The sequence below is a fragment of the Dipteris shenzhenensis genome, chromosome 23, assembly GCF_047967505.1.
Source record: "Dipteris shenzhenensis isolate YYH24624 ecotype China chromosome 23, Dip_SZ_1.0, whole genome shotgun sequence".
In the NCBI taxonomy this organism is placed as follows: domain Eukaryota; kingdom Viridiplantae; phylum Streptophyta; class Polypodiopsida; order Gleicheniales; family Dipteridaceae; genus Dipteris; species Dipteris shenzhenensis.
Window position 1 is genome coordinate 10,604,884 of NC_141618.1, and position 19,735 is coordinate 10,624,618.

At 41.3% G+C, this 19,735-nt stretch overlaps 1 protein-coding gene across 1 annotated transcript; it reads left to right on the top strand.

Moving 5' to 3' along the window:
* Positions 1 to 10,117: 10,117 nt before the first annotated feature.
* Positions 10,118 to 14,095, top strand: LOC147886975 (uncharacterized). The gene is made up of 5 exons (XM_087394610.1): positions 10,118 to 10,475; positions 10,570 to 10,661; positions 10,770 to 12,923; positions 13,065 to 13,227; positions 13,331 to 14,095. Exons 1-5 carry the CDS (start codon positions 10,337 to 10,339, stop codon positions 14,047 to 14,049), a joined length of 3,267 nt encoding a protein of 1,088 aa, XP_087250736.1. The 5' UTR covers positions 10,118 to 10,336; the 3' UTR covers positions 14,050 to 14,095.
* Positions 14,096 to 19,735: the final 5,640 nt, after the last annotated feature.

Genomic DNA, 19,735 nt, shown 5'->3' on the forward strand with positions numbered 1-19,735 from the left:
ACAAGCACCTTGGTTAGAAATTCGAAATGGCCTTACCTTATTACCACACCGTTGCTTTGAGCTTGAAAAGCAGACCATCAATAGCTGCTTGCCAGATAAAACATTTCCCTTCTTTCTTCACAACTATAGGAAAAACATTTGAAAGTCTCTCTTTTGTTTGAAATAGCACCAAGGCCCTCAAACCTCGAGGTGCTTCTTCCTTGGGTTCTATGGACACTCTCATCTGAAGTGTTATGTCATTATAAATAAAACATTTGATAATGTATTCATATTTGTGTGGTAAAACGTATGAGACATATGTCCCCATACCTAAAATAAGCCCACAAGGTCTTATAATTAATAGTCCTTTCCATTCATCTCTATCCCGCACATTACTCAGCTTTTCCAAAAGTTTGTCTCACTCACATGCTTTCTTGTAGAGTGCTCGATATGACCTATGATGTGAAACTATTCTCCTTTTTTGTGCCCCGAGTTAATCATGTTAAAAGTCTTTTGTCTTCATTTGCTTCATTTTTTATCTTCATTTGTTCTCAAATTGAGAAAGAGAAACGAGATACCGATCCCTAGGATTAGAATTGTATGCATGCGGCTACATGTAATTCCAATCACATGGTAGAGAGAGAGGGATAGAATTAGAAAATATATTCTAACTATCATTGAATATGTCCAAAACAAGTCTTGCACCACTAGGCTCAGGGTAACGTTGTAGAGATCTAAGTGAGGAGGGTATGTATGTCATGAAGACTCCGTGAGGAGCTCTCGTATGTCACAATTTCAAGATTAGGAGAGCAATGATTGTGTGAGGAGATCTCTTCAAGACTGGGGGAGGAAAGATTCTGTGAGATGCTTGTTTGGGATGAGATGTTCATAGTGATATCTGTTTAACTGCTCGTTGGGAGGTAGAGGTTTAATGGGCTAAGCCAAGCCCCTTCAGTGAGCATTTGTGTTAGATCATATCGTACTACTTCTAGGTAAGATGCGATGATATGGAGAATCGTACTGTATAGTTTAAAAATGTCCATCAAATTATAAAGCCCAACTAAGTGAAGCAGTTAAAAAGAGAGAACCATCGTATCCAAGGATGGATAAATGCAAAGACAATTTATTATTTTAAAATTGAAGTTATATAGAAAAGCCAAATGTATTAGAGGCATAGTCAGCCCCTAAAGAAGACCTGGGTAATACACATCCAAGTTTTACTCTTCTAAGTTTTGAATAGAGACAACCATTGTATCCAAGGATGGATAAATGCAAAAACAATCTATTACTTAAAACTCAAGCTATATAGAAAAGCCAAATGTATTAGAGGGGTGGTTAGCTACTAAAAAAGACTCGAGTAATATATATCCAAGTTTTACTCTATACATTTCAAATTGGTTTCACTCAAAATTGAAAAGTGATTCTAAGGTTGAGTCGAAACCAAAAAAGAAACGACTGAATAGAAAAAAAAAGAGTGGCCGAGATTCCAAGAGATCAAGTTCAAGATCTCTTATATTTAGTAAGAACTTGTGATGTACCCAAGGCTTCTAGGACATAGGCTCGACATAGAGCACACTGGGAGCCTTCAGCAACATACTTTGCAAACTATGGGCTCTTATAACATTTAAGGCCTTCCCAAAGTTCCTCCTGCAAGCGATCCATCTTGCAAATTGTCGATGTTGTGGAACATAAAGTTCCTCCTCCAAGCAATCTATCTCGTGAATGACAATCTTGGGTCATCAAGGAATCCATTTTGAAAGGGCTTCATCTTCCACAAGACAATAGTCTAAAGAAGTCTTGTTGCTATCATGGCTTTCCATCACCAAACCCAATGATTAAACCGAGTCCTAAACCGAGTCTGCAAGGGATGGCTATGAGTAGTAGTGAAGAAAGACAAAATAGGTGGCTGAAAAGAAGCAAGTAGAGAGAGAACTAATAGCCAAGAGAGAGTGCACTCCACATTGGCTTGCATGTGATTTAATTACAACTTAATTACCAGTCACCAGCATGGCGGCTCCTTCATGAGTGTTTGGATGGCACCACCGGGCTTGCCATGTGATCTAAGTGTGCATTGGATGCATTTGTGACGTGGGCCCAATCTTGCCCAAGATTGCCCATGTTGGAGGCAATCTTGCCATCCATACTGTCCTGCATGATTATTTGGACATCTTGGCATGGTGGCTCCTTCATGATTATTTGGATGTCCTACTGCAATTAATCACCAATCACCATAGTGGCATGTGATTGCATGTCGATCTTGCTTGCATTTGCTGGGCTTGCATGTGATTATTTTTGAAGCAAAATCTTTTTAGTGCAGTTAATTACCAATTACCACGCTGGCTTGAATTTTGATTAATTTAAGGTAGCTTATTAAGATGACTCATGACTATTTGGATGGCACAACTGGGCCTCCAGTCATCGCAATGGCTCGAATTTTGATTAATTTAAGGTGTATTTAATCATGGCCCCAAACATACTTTGCTCTCATCCGCCCTTGCTCTACTCTTTTCCAATAGCCTCTCTACCCCAAACCTTCCCTCACCATCCTCTTTTCTTAGTAACCTATCCTTCCTACCGATCATGGCCTTCCACTTAAGAACCTTCCAACATCTATTTTCTTGTCTAAGTTGCCTTTTGGATGAGCAAAGGTTGCCTTCTGGATGAGCAAAGGCAAGAACCCAATACCATGGAGAGGGACTACAAGGAGAACATGTTACATACCTGGCTGTTCGATATGAACATCATGGAGAGGATGAATATTCTCGTTTCATGAATCATGTCAACCAGCCATAAGCTAGCTTATGATATAAGTTTTTGTGTGGGACATGGCATAGGATTGAAGGTGTATTGAGAGAGAAGGCCAAGATGAGAAAATCCAGGAGCACAAGGAGGAGTTATCATGCACCGATAAGGAGGTTGAAAATTGTAAGAAGGTGGTGATGATACTATTTGAGGAGGTTTGCGACACTACAGGAGACTGGCCACAAATTTATCATCGACCTGCTTTAGAGAGGTCCCTAGAATATTCGAAAGTTTAGAATTCCCCTATTAGGTGGGACATTGACTCAAAGAGAGGCTAGATTTGTTGCTGCCACATTTGCTCAACTTAGGTCAGATTGGCCTATGAGCAATGTGGTATGGTGACCTTTGGACTTATGTGGGTGGATCACTAATTTAGGGATTGATATCTCTCAATTGGCTTGGCCTGCCAGTACAGTTGATTGTTGAGGATGGTGTAAATTGCACCATACCTCTAGGGCATTAGGGGCAAATCCTAACCCGAACCCTAACCCTAAGGGGTTCACATGTATATATTCATGTTCATGTTCAATACAACTTTGTGCACAGGTAGCTATATCGTGTGAACTCCTCTCTCTCTCCCTCTCTCACTTTTGCTAATCATGGTAGCACTCGTCTCTCTCTCCCTCTCACTTTCGCTATCATGTATCAGAGCATAGCTAAAGCTCCATGATGCGGAATTGGAACCTTTCTGCCTCAAATCAAAGATGAGGATGAGATCTACGAGAAGAGGTGGTGAAGTTGTGAAGATGCCTCAAGGGGAGGGCTTGTGCATTGATGAAGCAAGGGCTTATCACTACATAGTCACTGTGCCTACTCCGATTTCTTTTTAGTTTTCTTTTCTAATTTTGGATGCTATCATCTATGCCAACTGAACATAAAAAGGTCTTGTACATGCACCCTCTACTTACCCAATCCAATTTAAGAAGGGGTGTTGAGAAAATGATAATAAAAAAGGGGTTAGTAAAAGGGAAAAGGGTGTAAGTAAGGAAGGGTACGGGGAGTAATCTTAATTACTAAACAATAATAAAAATAAGGGGGAGAATATTAAATAAAAATAAACATAAGGGGGGAGGGGGAGATCATTAATAAAACTAATGTAAAAATAATGGGAAGGGGGACAAACGTTTTATTTAAAAAATAAAAAACAATAAACATATAGAAAAAAATTCACAAGTAAGAAATAGATACTAGTAATATTTTTTTTCAATTAAATAATAATAATAGTAACAAAATTAATAATGATTAAAATAATGAAATCACTGAATTATGTGTGAGTGTATGGAGAGGGAAATGTGTGTGTGTGCATAATTGATTGTAAAAGTGAATAAAATGTGTGTGTGTGTGTGTGTGTGTGTGAGCTAAAGTATTTAAGCAAATTTTGTGTGTGTGTTTTCTACTTATCTAACTACTTCTTGAACTAAAATAAATATCAATTTCATTTCAAGTTTGAACCTAGTAATAATCAAGTGCATTGCATTAAAAAATCTTCTCAATAGTGCCCTTTCATTAAATAGTATGTGTCATCCACCTTTAAAACTTGTCCACCTGCCATCTAAAGCAGAAGATAAATGATATCAACACCATCATCTATGATTAAAGCCATAAGCTAGAAAAAGGTTGAAAGCATTACGATTTGAGTGCTTGACCAGTGACCTTTATGTTCCAATCGTACCTACCATGTAAGGTTCAATCTCCCAAAAATTAAAAAACATGAATTGAGGGAATCCCTAATGTCGTCAAGGGCAAGAAAATGGTCTCAATTAAAAAGGATTTCAGTCTTTTTATACAATATTAGATTGGGATGCTCTCACATAATGTACCCATCCTATTGTTAATAGCAATGACATACAATATCCTAAAGGAGGACCATATGATCCTTCGATATCACCAAAATAGAAAGTCCAAAAGTAGTGATTGGAGGAACCAACTCCCTTTGTCACCATCTATAGGCATCCATCCACAAAAAAGATGTGTTAGAACATGCATGCTATTTGTGGGACTGCATGCTTCAATGCCATCCCATAATTGTTATCTATATCACTCCCCTCATTAAGTAATAATAAATTCCTTAGGTTCTCCAATTTTTTGCATAAATCTGCTAAGTAAATCTAAATTATTACTGTTGCAAAAAGCTTATTCTCGAAAGGTAGGGGATTCCATCAAAATTCCAAAATTTTGGAAGAAATAACATTATGAAAGCTCTCTTTGGAAACAATGTAAAGATCACATCATGCCAGAGTAGTCCATTAGAACATGAGGGACCTTCTAACTAGAAAAGAAACAATGAACAACTAGTGCAAAAACTTCCTCTATGGTCACAACTTACCCCCATCCTACATGATCAGCTATATGCTCATCTTGAATGCATCACAGTAGATGTTGGTATTAAAGTATCCACTACATGACTTTCCAAAAGGTAAAGATGATTTAGAGAGCTCCCCATTGGACTTTCTACTCGTATCAATACAGAGACTAATTTCTCGAAGGGCATGTCTTTGGAGGTATATAATTAGTGGACAAATCATTCTTGGGGAAGGATAGAAACTTTATTAGTTAGAGTAGGAACTTGACATGAGAACTTTTTACACCATGTAGAAAAGTATAAGTTAGAAAAACCACAAAATAAAATCTACTTTAATGTGTTAACATTTCCTTGAGATCTCATAATAGGATTATATAAGAGAGTAACACTCATACAACTATTTTAAACATAAATCCTAGTGAAAAATCAGATTCGTAAACTCCAACTCATAGATTCTAACCTACCTATCCTTCTATTAGATCACAAACACCTACCTATCCTACTATTAGATCACAAACATAGCGTAGATCAATCGAACAAAGAATCGTGAGAGCTCAAGGTATGGAAAAAGGCAATTCGAAAAAGACTCAAAATTTAGTGTCAACTTAATGAGTCGATAAGCAAAGCATTGCGTCATAATGTCTCTTGTTAGTACTTTGTCCTTAAAGTATGATTAGAAAGTAGCAAGAAAAATCCATGGTAACCTCGCTACTAAAGTCCTCCATCCAATTACATTGAAATCTTTCATGAACTAGCAGCCTTACTTGAATGCATTGATTGATCGGTCATGGAAGGAATTGATAGCTCAATCTAAGAGGTAGAGTTTGATTTTACTTTTTTGCTTCCATGGAGTAGTAGATTCCTATGACTAGCAAGACCAATCAATTCACTATCAATCTTTGAACATGGGAGTCCCTACATAGTAGCATATCCCGTAATGGGACAAAGTCCACACACAATAGGTTTCTCTATCACATGCCTCTTGGTGGAATATCTACCTTCCAGAGGAGCTCATCAATATGCCTTGAGTGATTCTTTGCTAAGGTTTTAGCTAGCTAAGTATCATAGTATATTGTCATTGTCTTTATTTCATCGAAGTAATTTGTTTTTTAAAATTTTCTTTTGACCCAAATAGCTTCACATAGGTGTTTTTTTTTTAAGAACCACCTTGAAATGATAACGTTAAATGGTAACTTTTCTCTAAACATTGTAGAGAAAATTATCCATAAATTCATAAAATCCTTATTTTGATGTATGTAACTTTATTAATGGTGCAAAGATCTGATAAATATGAAATCATGTCTTTCCATGTGATTTTATATGCTACTGACATAGTTTGGATTTGTTAATCAAAAGATATAGGTTATCAAAGCTTTGTTATTTTTGGTGATCAACATAGATTTTCCCAAAAAAACCTTTGAATGCCATGGTCACCCAAAATTTTCTCACAAACCCAAGTGAGGGCCTAATTTCTAACATTAATATTTTTTAAAATAGTGCTTTGCCTTGTGATGTTGTGCATGCATGCACGCAAAAGAGGGGGTTGGGGGTAGGAAGAGTGGAAGTGTAGGGGGAGTGGCAGGGGGTCACATATGCAAGTGAGAGAAGGATGGGAGGTGTTAGTATTCACAAAATTATGTTGCATTGTTGTTCTCCTTTTATAGAGAATGTCATTTTCTAGGGAAGAACGAATTGACTTATACTCTATCCTAGGAAAGATACAATACTAGCTTTGCTTTGTATCTGGAAAGTTGGCATTCGTATTGCCTCTAAAAAATATTGTGCAAAGTAATGTAGTATGTGAAGGGAGAAGGGGGATGTGTTAAATAAATCCAAACTAGAACAATGGCTAAAACTACGGTGTACAAGAATGCACATACACAAGAGAGGAGTTCTTCATACACAAGAAAGTCGGAAGCCTACACTACTCTTTTGCTACTCTACTTCATCTTATCTCCACACCATACAATAGTGGATGACTAACTATGTGGCTAGTTGGCTATACAGCTATGGTAGCTACACTCTGTCATGATTAACTATACTATCTTTCAATGTAGGGACACCAGCAATCATGCTACAACCACCTATGATAAAACTTCATCTAGGCCGGTGGTCATAGCAAGCTCGCCATTTCAACATTTGTTATATGCGATTGAGTTGAAGCTGCTCTTTAGGGTAGGAGATGGACTAAAAAATTTGAACAAACCATCCCCTTCCAAAAAAAGACGTGGATTCTTGTTAGAAATCCTTGAGTTTGAGTGCATTGAGTGAAACAAAGTCACACAAAAAGCCTTAGAGGCTAAGTTAAAGAATCTATTGCCCCTTGCATCAGATCTCAACGAGGCTTAGACTCATCAATGCCTTCAAATGTTTTGAAGAGTACTTTTGTCCAAGATACATTCCTTCCAAGGACGAGGGGGTTCAACAAGGGCAGATAAACTAGATGATGAAACCATGCATCATATTGATAGTCACAAAAGCTTGACTTCAAGGAGGTAAAGCTCTAAGGATAAATTTGCAATTCTAGGCCTATTCATCTAAAGGAACTTTTAAGTGATTTAATGATGTAAGACAATTGTTTTAAGAACGATCTTAATGATTTCCAACCTTCGTGAATGCTTCTTCTATAGGCTCAACAACAGTGGCAATCCTTGTAACAAAGAAGTGGTCAATGGAGGAATGTTCTAGGGATAAAGAGGGCTACTGTGGATAGTGATATCTTCGATAAGTTAGTCCTATAATGTGGCTTTGGCATATGCTTTCAATGTTAATTGGTGGCACGAGGATTGGGATTTTATAGGTATAGACCATTATAGGTCTCATAAAAGGCGAGATCAACTATCGTGCAAATAAGAGAATTTGAAGGATCTTAAAGGTGTCCTAGAACAAGTGGTGGCTAAGCAACAAGCTAAGTTTTAGGAGGTCTTACAATAGAGATTTCAATAGTTTCTGGCTAAGGTTCGGGAAGGGTTTATAGTATGGATGCCTAAGCTACAATGCTAGAATTTTACTTTGAAGTATGTTGATGGCCTAAATGCTTTATGTGGCAAAGTGTGTGGTCTCTTAAGAAATCTCAATCAAATAGTATTTAGATCTATTCTATGGAAAAAATAAGAAGGTAAGAGAATTCATTATCTCCCAAGGTCGAGAGTGATAGTAGTTGCTAGACCTATGGGTAGATTGGGTCCCGCTGATCTCAAGGCAAAGGATAAAGAATGGTCGGCAAGATGTTTGTGTAACTACTTTAAGCAATAGTTACCTTATGCTAGTTTCTTAATAGATGTTTGTGCAACTACTTTAAGCAAATAGTTACCTTAAGATGGCTTCTTGATAGGAGTCGTCCATGATTGAAGGTGGGAACAACTTGGACAGGGCTCTCTTACTATGACAAAATATTATTATTGTTTCTACTTAATGTTAAGGGCTCGATGGATTTGCCCAAGGAGTAGTTCGGGCGTGGTGAAAGGTATTGGATCATTGTGCATGGATGGGAAGGTCAAGCTTAAGAGGAGATGCTAACTTGCTAAAATCTATGGCTATTGAGGAGTCAGACTAGAGATGCATTGTTTACCTCAAAAGAGCTACCCGATTATGTGGTATGGGTGTGTCTCAATGCCCCTGCAGCATTGGGATGCAAGATCTAGCATTTGGAAAACCTTTGAGTGTCTTTTTGGCAACAAGTTCAAATTGAAGGACATAGATAGGGTGTTAGTCAAGAGATTGCTTGGAGCCCATGCCTAAGACTACCCAAAAATTAGAGAATAGAGGAGAGCCACCTCATGATAGAAAAGAGGAAGGGGAGAGGAGAGGGAGAGGGAGGACAGTGGAGTGAAAGCAGAGGGATAAGGAGTACAATGGAGAGGGAGAGGGAGGACAGCAAAGGGGAGCGGCTGAGAGCCGTGAGGGAGATAGGTGAGGAGGGGAGAGCGAGAGCTATGGGCTGGCAGTTGTGAGAGAGGGAGTGACGACGGAGGGGAGAGTCAGAAGTCACGATGAAGGGGGGAGCGAGGATTAATCTGAGTGAATGCTTAGGGTAATTAAGTGAAAGGAGTATCAGTACTTAATTGATTAATTCAAAAGGAGCGATGAGCAATTAGGAGAAGCCCCAACTCAAAGTGGTGTCTCCAAGATATGTGCCATGCCTAGAGGTGCACTTAATCAAAAGCCTCACTAAATGCCCAAACTCAAAGCCATGGTAGAATCATCATGTGTTTGCAAGATATGTGTTATGCCTAGACGCGTTCTTAATCAGGGTCTCACCTAGCCTTTAGAACTTCGTCTTTTTGGGGAGATTGACCATAAAAGTTTTGGAGATCTTCTCCCCTCCCCAACCTCCTTTAAAAAAAACAAAAACTCTTTTCAAAAGAAGTCCAATCATTAAAGAGCAAACGCCCACTCTCTACATTTGAAAATGCATTGGTTTTATGATGAGGGTTTGCTACGAGATGGGTGCATTGGATGCCAAGCATACTATGGATGCTTGAGCCTCACAAAGCATGACTATGGGGTGTAGTAAAACACAGCCATAGCCAAAGCCCAAGCCCAAGCAAAGGCAGGTGGTTGGTGATATAATAGAAAACTTGCAACATTTTAATTTTCACATGGTAAAATCTGCAATTTTGTAATAGTTAAGCCAAAAAAACTGCAAATTCTCAAAAGTTTGAAACGCAAAGGTATTGCCACCAGCTCAGCTCGGCTTTCCAGCTTTGCAGGCTCTCCTTTTCTTCGTACCTGGTTTGCTTCAACGCTTCTTGTTTGACCGTGGCATCGGAAGTACTCATGGCATAACTGCATTCCTCATTCTCTCTCGTCCATCCTTTGTTGTTGTGCACAGCCAGCCACTTCATTCAACAAGTGTCTCACCTTCCGCTTCACCTCTTGTTGTTGTTGTTGTTGATACAATTTGACAAAGATCTGGATTCTTTATCCACTCATTCAATGCTCTTCTCTCGTAGAGCAGATTATGTCCGTATTGGCCTCACCTCGGTCCTCAACCCATGCAAGTGCTATCACTATTCACTAAACAAGCAGCGTTGATGCCTGAAAATTGTGCAGGTTCTTGTAAGAGCCTCTGAACGCTTTGACGAACACGTTCAACCAGCTAATAATCTGAGCATATTAAAGGTGGCCATGAATAGCACCACTTCTAGCTTTGAAATGCATTTGCTCCTTCCCATGTCTTGGATTTAGGAAGGCCGCACGGTTGTGGGTTTGCTTCCGCAGTCGTCGAGTTCACGACCCTCCTGTCGATTCATGGCGAGAGAAAGCCTCTATCGACGTTCGTTTCACTGCGACAGAGATTTGCGGGGCGTGGACAATATGTTCGACCTGGATCCAGTGTTGCTAGAGAGGAAGGCTAGGGTAGATCGGAGGGGGCCAATTGCAGACGGTGGTAAGCATTGCGTCGCAGATTTCTGGTTCTGTTCCGCAAGCATTCTTGCGTGAAACCTTTTTCTGATTTGAGCCTGCTTTTTGTGCCTCGCTAGGTTTCGATGCTCCGAGAAATAGTCTGGATGTTCCAAGCGGAGTCGTAGAGCTGCGACGACAGCGCAGTGAATCGAGATGCGACGATGTCCCGGTAAAGCTGTTTCTTTGATGCCCTTCGTCTTTGGTAGCACACTGCACATTCTTCGGAAACATTCGGCTGGCATTGTCCTCACCTAAAACTTCTCGACGGGTGATACAGATTGGATATGAGCTCTCGAGGAGCCTGACTACGAGGAAAAGCCCCGAAGAATTCTCCCTGAAGATTGCGAAAGCGCTTGCTTCTGACTTGGACCCAAAGCGCCAGGCCGCGACAAAGGTGCCTGCACCTTACTCTGAAACAGAGCAAAAGCCTCGGGCGCCAAGTGTAGTTGCGAGGCTTATGGGGCTGGATGCTATGCCACACGACACTAAACCACCGGAATCCTCAAGCAGGATTTCGGTCGAGAGGCCTCCTTGTAATGAATCCTCGAGGAGGCTGCTACCCCAGGAATTTCCTTCAGCTCCAGATGGGCGGATTGTGTCCAAGCAGGCTACGCTTTCGTCCGCTCCATCTCACACAGACATCTCAATCCGTCAGTCTTGCGGAGAATGCGATGATGAAAAGGTGCCTTATGGGGAGCTTCCTTTCAGGAATCACCCTCAAGAGAAGCAGTTGCAAGAGTTTAAGATGGAATTTGCTGCGCGTCATACTCTACACGGACGAAATCGTCAGCTGTTGGAACGTAATTGGAGGTCGGACTCGAGAACGATGGATGAAAAGACATCGGAGGAACTCTCCTGCGCGAGGCTTTACTCTGGCCCAGGCCCTCTTCATGAATCAAAAGAGTTCCTTGATGCATTAGACTTTCTCCACGCCAACAAAGAGTTCTTTGTCAAGGTGCTGAACGATCCCCATTCCTTGTTCGCTAAGCATGTTCAGCGGATTGTCCCAGCTAAGGACACCCTTAGACAGTCTGATTCGCAACTAAAGGGAAGCAGATTTGTCTGTGAACCGCGAAAGGAAGCACCTAATGCCAAATTCTCTGCGAAAGGCTTCACTGATTCGAGGAGGAAGCAAGAGGTGAGCCAATATGAGCAGAAAATGCATGATAAAAAAATCTCTGAGCGGCAAGCATTCCAAGAATCTAGGCATGCGCGACGTGCTAGGTACATGTCTTCAGCGAGTAACTGTGATGAGATACCCACGAGAATAGTGGTGTTGAAGCCCAATCCTGGAAAGTATGCAGCCGGTAAGGTTTCTAGCTTGTCGAACCCATTGTCACGAGCAAATGTAAATCGTAAAACGACAGTAGAGGGCAAAGAGAACGCGAAAGCGTTCTTTCAAGAGAGGCCAGTTTTCGGAGCTATCAAAAAAGAGGTTCGAGCAGCCAAGGAAATGGCCCGAGATCAATCTAAAGATGGCCTTAAGGAAACTGCCAGGGAGATTATCAAACAAGTGAAGGAAGATATGAGCAAGACCCTGTTGAGGAAGGCCTCGAGAGCATGGGAATCCACTTCTTTAACGAGGAGCAGCAGCACCGGAAGAAGATTCTCATCTCAGAGAGTGGGATTTCATGGCGATCTAAGTGGCACAAGTGACGAGGAGGGATATTGCACACCATTTAGGAGGACCTCAAAAGACACTGGCAAATCATGCTCTAGTCTGCCATGTTCTCCGCGTCTTTCCATTCATACAGAGGATGAACACAGAGCCTCTCCATTCAATGGGAGGAAGGGTGCCCATACGAATGCAAGCAAGCGAAGCTCTCCTAGGTCTACTGTCGTGGCCCAAAACCCAAGAGACGTAGATGCTACCTCACAAAGATTTGTGTTTTCACATTCCTCTGCAGGTATGGATGTCAGCCAAAACCTGAATTCTTTCAATGGAAAGAAACTTGTAAATGTGCAGAAGAGAAACAGCAGCTTCACGGATGCAGATTCTAAAGGCAGTTCTCCAAAACTTTTACCAAGGTCTCTCTCTGTTCCAACAGCAGCAACTATTGAAAATAGATTTTTGGTTTGCGATCAGAAAGATGGAACAGCAGAAGGGAGATCAAAGAATTCAGTGAAAACTGGGCCAGCTGACAACTTTCCTTTCAAGGGGAGGTTCTCGAGTTTGAAAGACAGTTTTTCATTGACAAAAAGGAAAAAGACTTGCCCACCGACCCAATGTAGCTCCGCGTTGGAACCGTCAGAAATTGCCAGTCCAAGGCAATCACTTCTGCAGCAATCGAGTGTTTCAAAGGAGCCTCCTCTTTCATTATCTGACCATCCTTGGCAAACAGCCTGCACTACACCACAAGATGACCTCCGGGGAAATTTGGGCAAAGTCATGAACAGATGTCTCGATGGGATATACTCAGAAAGCAGCCGGGTAAGGCGATTCCTCTCATTCCTTCTGGATTATAATGAATATTTCCAGTGTCAAACAGGGTGTTCACCAACTTGGTGTGCTGGAAGGGTATGTTCGAGCTTATATAATCTCTGATATTTGAGCTTCATATTGGATGAGCAGGAATCGATCGATCTTCATCGTTGGGCTTCAACTGATACAATAGACAGTGCCTCAGAGACTAGCATGGACAAGTGTGAACAGCCCAGTCCTGTCTCTGTCTTGGAGACCCCCTTCCATGAGGAGAGTCCTAGCCCGGCAGAGGCTCAAGAAAACGAGTCTACAGGTATTACTAGTCGGGACTCTCTTTTAGTTCGGGCTAATAAATCCATACAAGTCATCAGCTTTTTTAACGTATGGAAAATCTGATTGTACAAGCTTCTCTGCAGCGTCGAGGCAGGAAACGTCTCTTTTTCAGCCAGACTCCAAGGGACTTCTTTTGGATTTGCAAGGGCCTTTGTACACTGCTAGCTCGAGGTATGTTTCAGATGGCTTATCTTCAGACAAGTCGCTGCTTACGTGCTATAGCACTGATCAACTTTTGGAATCCTTCAGTTTATATGATACTACCTGTCCTCCTGGGAGAGAGAATGAACTGGCTTACATCAGAGAGATTCTTGTTTTGTCTGGCTTCACTAGAGATGGGATAATTGTGGTGCATGCTTTCTCACCAGATCATAGTCTTAATCCATCAGTCTTTGGAAGGCTAGAGCAATATTATGAAGAGAAGTCTCGAATGAATGATGCAATAAGAACTGTGGATAAGCATAGCTCACTTGAGGCATCCTATAGAAAGCTACTCTTTGATGTTGTTGACGAGATTTTATCCAAGAAATTGGGAAAGCTTGCTAGTCAACCACGGTTAAAGCCAGCCACACAATTTTTGCGCACTGGGAAGCACCTGCTGAAACAAATATGGGCTGACATTATCGACGACTCTCCTGTGCCTTTCGAATCCCAAGATGAGAGTTTATGTGATGTTGCATCAAGGGATTTGGAAAAAGCAACTCCTTGGATACATTCTCAATCAGACTTGGAAATTGTAGGGATTGAGTTGGAACAGCTAATCTACTCTAGCCTGATTGAAGAAGTTGTTCAAATGGTGTAGTGTAATATATGAAGTAAGATGGAAGAAACTGTTGGCTTTGCGTTTTATTACAGTGACATAATTACAGGCATACCAAAAAGCCCAGAATTTGTTCATATATCTAATTCATTTGACATCTTACTCTTGTCCTCTTTATTGCAGCATGCATTACTCTTCATTTTCTGTGGTAAACATCCTCTGCTGAACAGTAACACAGCGCAGGAGCTGTCCGGAATAACCTAAGACAAAGCGGTGTCCTGGACGCTTTTTACTTCCCGATTTTTAAAAAAAAGAGTTGTCCAAAAAGTTTTAAACAAATGCTCAAGATGGTACACTGGTAAAGCACTATCAGCTCATAGTTTTTTAAATGTAGGAACATATAATTTTTGGGCACTCATAATATAGCTGGTAGTGCTAAGTTGCTAAGTTGCAAACCTTTTTTCCCCCCGAAGAAACTAGATTTGTGGTAGGCAGCCTTTCTATCGTGGAGCACGTAACTACTAACTCAATATTGAAGTTGAATCCTCCAAAATTTTAAGAAAAAAAGCGAATGAGTAAAATAGTGGACATGAAATGCGACACAAGGTCCGTTAGGACCCGATCCTCCCTGCAAATGTCAAGGGTGGTGATTTATTATTGATTTTGTGATGTCCATATTTTAAAAGTTGAAGTCCAACAAATACATGAATAAGGTGATACAATACTTAATCCCGGTTGCAATTTATACAATATTATCAAATTGACTACAACCATATGAATAAAGGTGTAGTCATCTTTCAATCTTGCATCCATCTTGGATTTCCTTGCTCCCTCACATCGATAACATGCATTAAACGAGAGAAATTTTGTAAGAATTCAGATTAAAAACAAGAAATTTTGAATGGACGAGTAATTGAAAATATTTATAGTATAATATATAATATATAATTATTATAACTAAACATATTGTGGGCGGGGAGGCAGTGCACTTCCCCAAATAGTTATAATTAGAGGGAACAGACCCTTCCGTGGGTGCCAAGATAACATCGAGAATATAAGTGTCAAGAGTATTAGCGCCGAGGATAAGTCTCGCGAATGGATAAGAAACTAGCATATTACATGAATGTTAATAGTCGTATTCATATTCGAACGCGAAGAGACAATATCTCAAAAATTTGCCAATGTGAGCCTGAGAGGATTTGCGTGTGTTTGTCGGCGAGATGATTCCAACATTCTCCGATCAAATTCAATAGACTCTGGACAGCACAAAAAGACAACTATGATTAGAGGAAGAGCACATAACATTCTCATTCTCCATTTAGCCAACGTTATGTACCTCTCCAACCTTGGGAAAATGGAAGTTTGAACACTGTAATAAGTCGAGGAGCTTTTAGGCTTGTGAGAGTAGAGCATAAGGTCATCGTGAGACTATCCAAAGCTTCACATGCTAAGGCTATGCCACGATGGGTAAGGCCCTTGCTATGCTTATGTGCTAGCACTTGCTTAAACACAAATCCATCTTGGCTGCTTGTAGCTGTTTAACTAGAGGTTTGGCTGGCTTCCAACAACCTCACCACAGTGTATCCAGTGTAGCTAACGTGATGCACGAAGTGATAGATAGATAGATAGACCGATCAGCGTAGAGCTCTAATTGTCTTGCAACCTCAAATCTATAAATAAAAAATATCGAACGCACATCGATTGGGAGAGAATCTTACCTCGAAACCTTGGTTGAAGACACTGCAAGCAACTAGACCTCTCCACTGTTGCTAGAAGACACAGACAATGCTAACAATCATGTGCTTGTCACGAATTATATAGATTTATGACAAAAGCACTTCTATGCTTTTCTCCCATCCTTTTGATAAAAAGCTTAACTATGCTTTTGCACATTGCTTTTTACACTATTAGATTTTCTTGAAATCAATGCCCACAATTGTGACAAGTGGCTCAAGAGAGCTCAAAAAACTCAAACTTGCCCCTAGGATGTTTCACACAGTTAGATTTTTTTAAAATCAATGCCCATGATTGTGATAAGTGGCTCAAGGAAGCTCAAAAAACTCAAACTTCCCCCTAGGCTGCCTGCCATAAAGAACCTTTTATTAATGCTTGGAAAAAAAACCCACAATACAAATCAACTATCTGTGCGGCGTTCATCGTGGAAGAAAGTCCAAGAAAAAGTGTTGATTGTTGTCCAACCTGTTTTAGAGAACCCAGCCCACTACGCAAGCAATCTTATAAAGAGGGGCCAACAACCATGTTAGGTGGTTATACAATCAACGGATGCCTCAATCTGTGAATGTGTAGAGAACAATAGCAAGCCAATCCTTGCAAACGTCCGAGAATCCATCATCCCTCGCTCCCATGTGGCACGCAAGGTATAGGTGATATCCTGCAAATGGCAATGAGAGTGGTTGTTGGCCTCCCATCACCAATTGCGATGGGCAACTCAGTTATCCCAAGCAATAATGTTGGACACCATCTCCCAAACATTCTCCTCAAGTGAGGGTATAGGCCATTGGTGGGATGGAGAAATCATGTCCTACACCTCTATCCAATAAGTTAGCGAGACCATCTCTATCAAAAAGGCATAATCCACCTTTGTTGACCAGGCTGTTATGCCTCACGTAAAGTCCTACTACCTCCACTGCATTTGCACCACGATTTGGAGGGTCCCTCTTACCAAGTCCTTTATGCTACAATGTAGCTCCATAGGCAGTGCTAAATCACATCAAGGTCCCTACTTACATAGCAATGGCACCTCCCATCCATTCACATCTACTCCAACCCTGGGCCAATGGGTAGTCTCCCATGGGTAAATATGTGTGCTTTTGTGGATGGAGTAGCCTCCACAAGTGGGACCAAAATTTGGTGATTACCTCTAGGACACCTAGTTGCTCTACCCAATGTCGCTATCTCAAAGGTGTCCAGGTAGGCAAAATCATCTTTTGCCAAGTGACTGTGGCTCTAGTGTTCAAGGTGCCATCTGATCCTACCCACAAGAAAGTGCACACCAAATGCTTGAGCTGCCCCATGTATCCGCTATGAAAACTCCAACAAGAGGCTATGTACCAAGCCATGGCCAAGAAGAATTGGTTGGCCATGAGGGCCCACCTTACTAAAAAAGAGAGTTTGGTCGAGCTTTAAATAAATTATACCGCACTCTCTCTAGCATCAAGGTAATCTATTGCTCAATTGAAATGTCAATACCCATATGAGAACCCAAGTACCATGACGTCTAACCACACAGAATCTAGCAAAAGCCAAGACACATCCCCCAACCCAAAATTTGGTGGATCTCCTCAGTCACCTTGAAACTGACGGATTCGTCCCACTTGATCGTGGCCCCAGATGCCTAATAGCACACCTCAAGAGACCCTGAACTCCCTCTAAATTCTCATGACTGCCCTCCATAAAAATGGCCGTGTCATTTGCAAACTCAAAGTCAAGCAACTCCTCTTGTCAAGTCGAGAGCACATCTCTTTAAAGACCATTGCCTAAGAGCAGAGAATATAGCCCATAGCCTCTGCCACAAAGAGGAAAGAGAACAAAGCTAGAGGATACCCTATTGCACTGAGCGGGAAAGAGAAAAGGATGTCCCCACATGACCTTGAGTAAGCATCTAGTTTGTACTCCCTTAAATATAGAGAAAAGTCCCCATGAATCTATTAGTCCGACAAACACATCCTCCACATGGTGCCCTCCAAAACATCCCGCTCTACCCTATCATATCCCTTCTTGAACTCCAAAAGACAAGGGCTATGATAGGGTTGAGACTCCTCATAGGCCTAGTCCACTAGCTCCCGAAAGGTAAAATGTTGTGTAGGTTTTTTTGTTCTTGAACAAAACCTGTATGAGTATCATGAAAAATGTATGTGACGTGGAGCCCAACAAACTCAAGACCTTAGCTAAGATCTTATAGGCAATGCCTAAAAGGGTGATCTCACACCACCGAAGAATCAATGGTCTCCCCTTTTTGGAATCAAACAAATCTAGCCCCAACTAAGTGATTGAGGGAGCAATTTTGAGTCCAAGGTCTCCTAGAGCAATTTTGAATCTCTCAAAACCACTTCACAAAACCAAAGTGACTTTTCCAAAGCTTCCTCCAAGGTCTCTACACACTCGGAGGCAAGTAAAGTCACCCACAAATCTTCCCACAGAGCTTCTCCTTCCTCCCACATAGCTGCTGAGCTTCAAGCATTCATGCACGCTCAGCTAGATCACCCGGGCTCTGATACCAGTTGAGAGTGCTCTCAATGGAAGCAAGAACGGAAGAGGGAGAGAGAGAAACAGAGAGCCACACAAGTTTTGGTGGGTGCAGAACCACCCTAATCGTCTTTTTCATTTATTTATATATGTGTTTAAGTATTGTACATAACCGGGGTAAAGGCACAGTGACCTTTAATCCCCACACGAGGTACTACAGTCAAGGAGGGGTGCTAGAGTCGAGGCGAGCCATCACAGCGGATCAGCAGAGGGTACACAGTGTGGACTCTGGAAGCCTAAAGCGAGGTACTGACAAGCGAAAAGGCGGGTGCAAATTGCTCAGGAGGAGAGTCCCCTCAGGGACTGGGTATAGACTGGTGCAGTATAGGGACCAGAGGCAACAAGAGTGGAGGGATGTACTCCCTCGGGTAGTAGATAGCGAAGATTGAGGGTGGCAGGCATAGCAAAGCAGAGGGGAGTAGGTGCAAGCAAAGAAGGTGCAGGCTGCACGGCACAGATAGCGATGGAGCCTAGTGGCGAACAAAGTTGCAGAGGCCAGGAGGACATAGGTAGGCTAGATTTTGAGATGGGGAAGGATGCATAGAGGTAGGCTTATATAGATAAAGGGAGGGGTAGTCGGGGAAGGAAGAGTCAAGAGATTAGGGGTTTTTGGTTTTATGGGGAGGTGGGCAGTCAGTGGAAGTTAGGGAGATATTTCGTAGGGGTTTGCACATTTAGGGGTTTTCTTTGTGGTAGCTAGTAGCGCTTGTAGGTGAAGGCCATAGTTAGGCATAGTAATAAAATTACAATGAGAATTTAGAGGTAAAAATTACTATGAGAATTCCAAGTAAGTGAATAAAATTACTTGGAGGATTTAGAGAAAAATGTAATAGGGAGAGAGAAAAATTAGTGAGACGGATAGGGGGGTTTAAAAAACATACTATATTTGTAGGGGAGAGGGTAATTAGGAAAAAGAGAAATATTAAAAAAGTATAGACTAGTAAAGAGGAAAATAAAAGGGACTAATTAGAAGTAAAAAAGATTGAAGTAGGAGATAAAGAAGAAAAAATTAAATATAAAGTAGAGAAAGGGGAGGGGGGAAGTAATTAGGGTAAAGTGAAAGTAAAGGGGCTAGGGAAAAGGAAACAATGTAAAGAATTGGGGAAAAAATAATTAAGAGAATTAGGAAAACACAATGAAGTTAGGGAAAGGAGGTTAGCAAAAAAAATTAGGTGAAATATTAGGAAAATGTTAAATGAAGATGGGGCGGGGGTTGGTGGGGGGGAAGGGGGAAATAGGGAAAAGTAAAAGTAAAGGGGGAAGGGATAGGAAGTGTGTTGTGTGTGTGTGTGTGTGTGTACTATCCCTTACCCACATACCACACCAGAGTAGAAAGGGAGTGGATCCCCACTCATTCTAGTGTGGGGCCCCTCGCTTTAATACGTTTTTGAGTGAGAAAGGTGATAAGCTAGTCCTTATGTCATTTAGTGGCTGGAAATGTTTTATGTTGCATGAACACAAT

What these genes read in the sequence shown, in the direction of transcription:
- LOC147886975 (XM_087394610.1), top strand. Translation starts at nt 10,337, where the DNA reads ATGGCGAGAGAAAGCCTCTATCGACGTTCGTTTCACTGCGACAGAGAT. An exon ending in GGGGCCAATTGCAGACGGTG is followed by an intron (nt 10,476 to 10,569) that starts GTAAGCATTGCG and finishes GTGCCTCGCTAG; the next exon opens with GTTTCGATGCTCCGAGAAAT. An exon ending in TCAAGAAAACGAGTCTACAG is followed by an intron (nt 13,228 to 13,330) that starts GTATTACTAGTC and finishes GCTTCTCTGCAG; the next exon opens with CGTCGAGGCAGGAAACGTCT.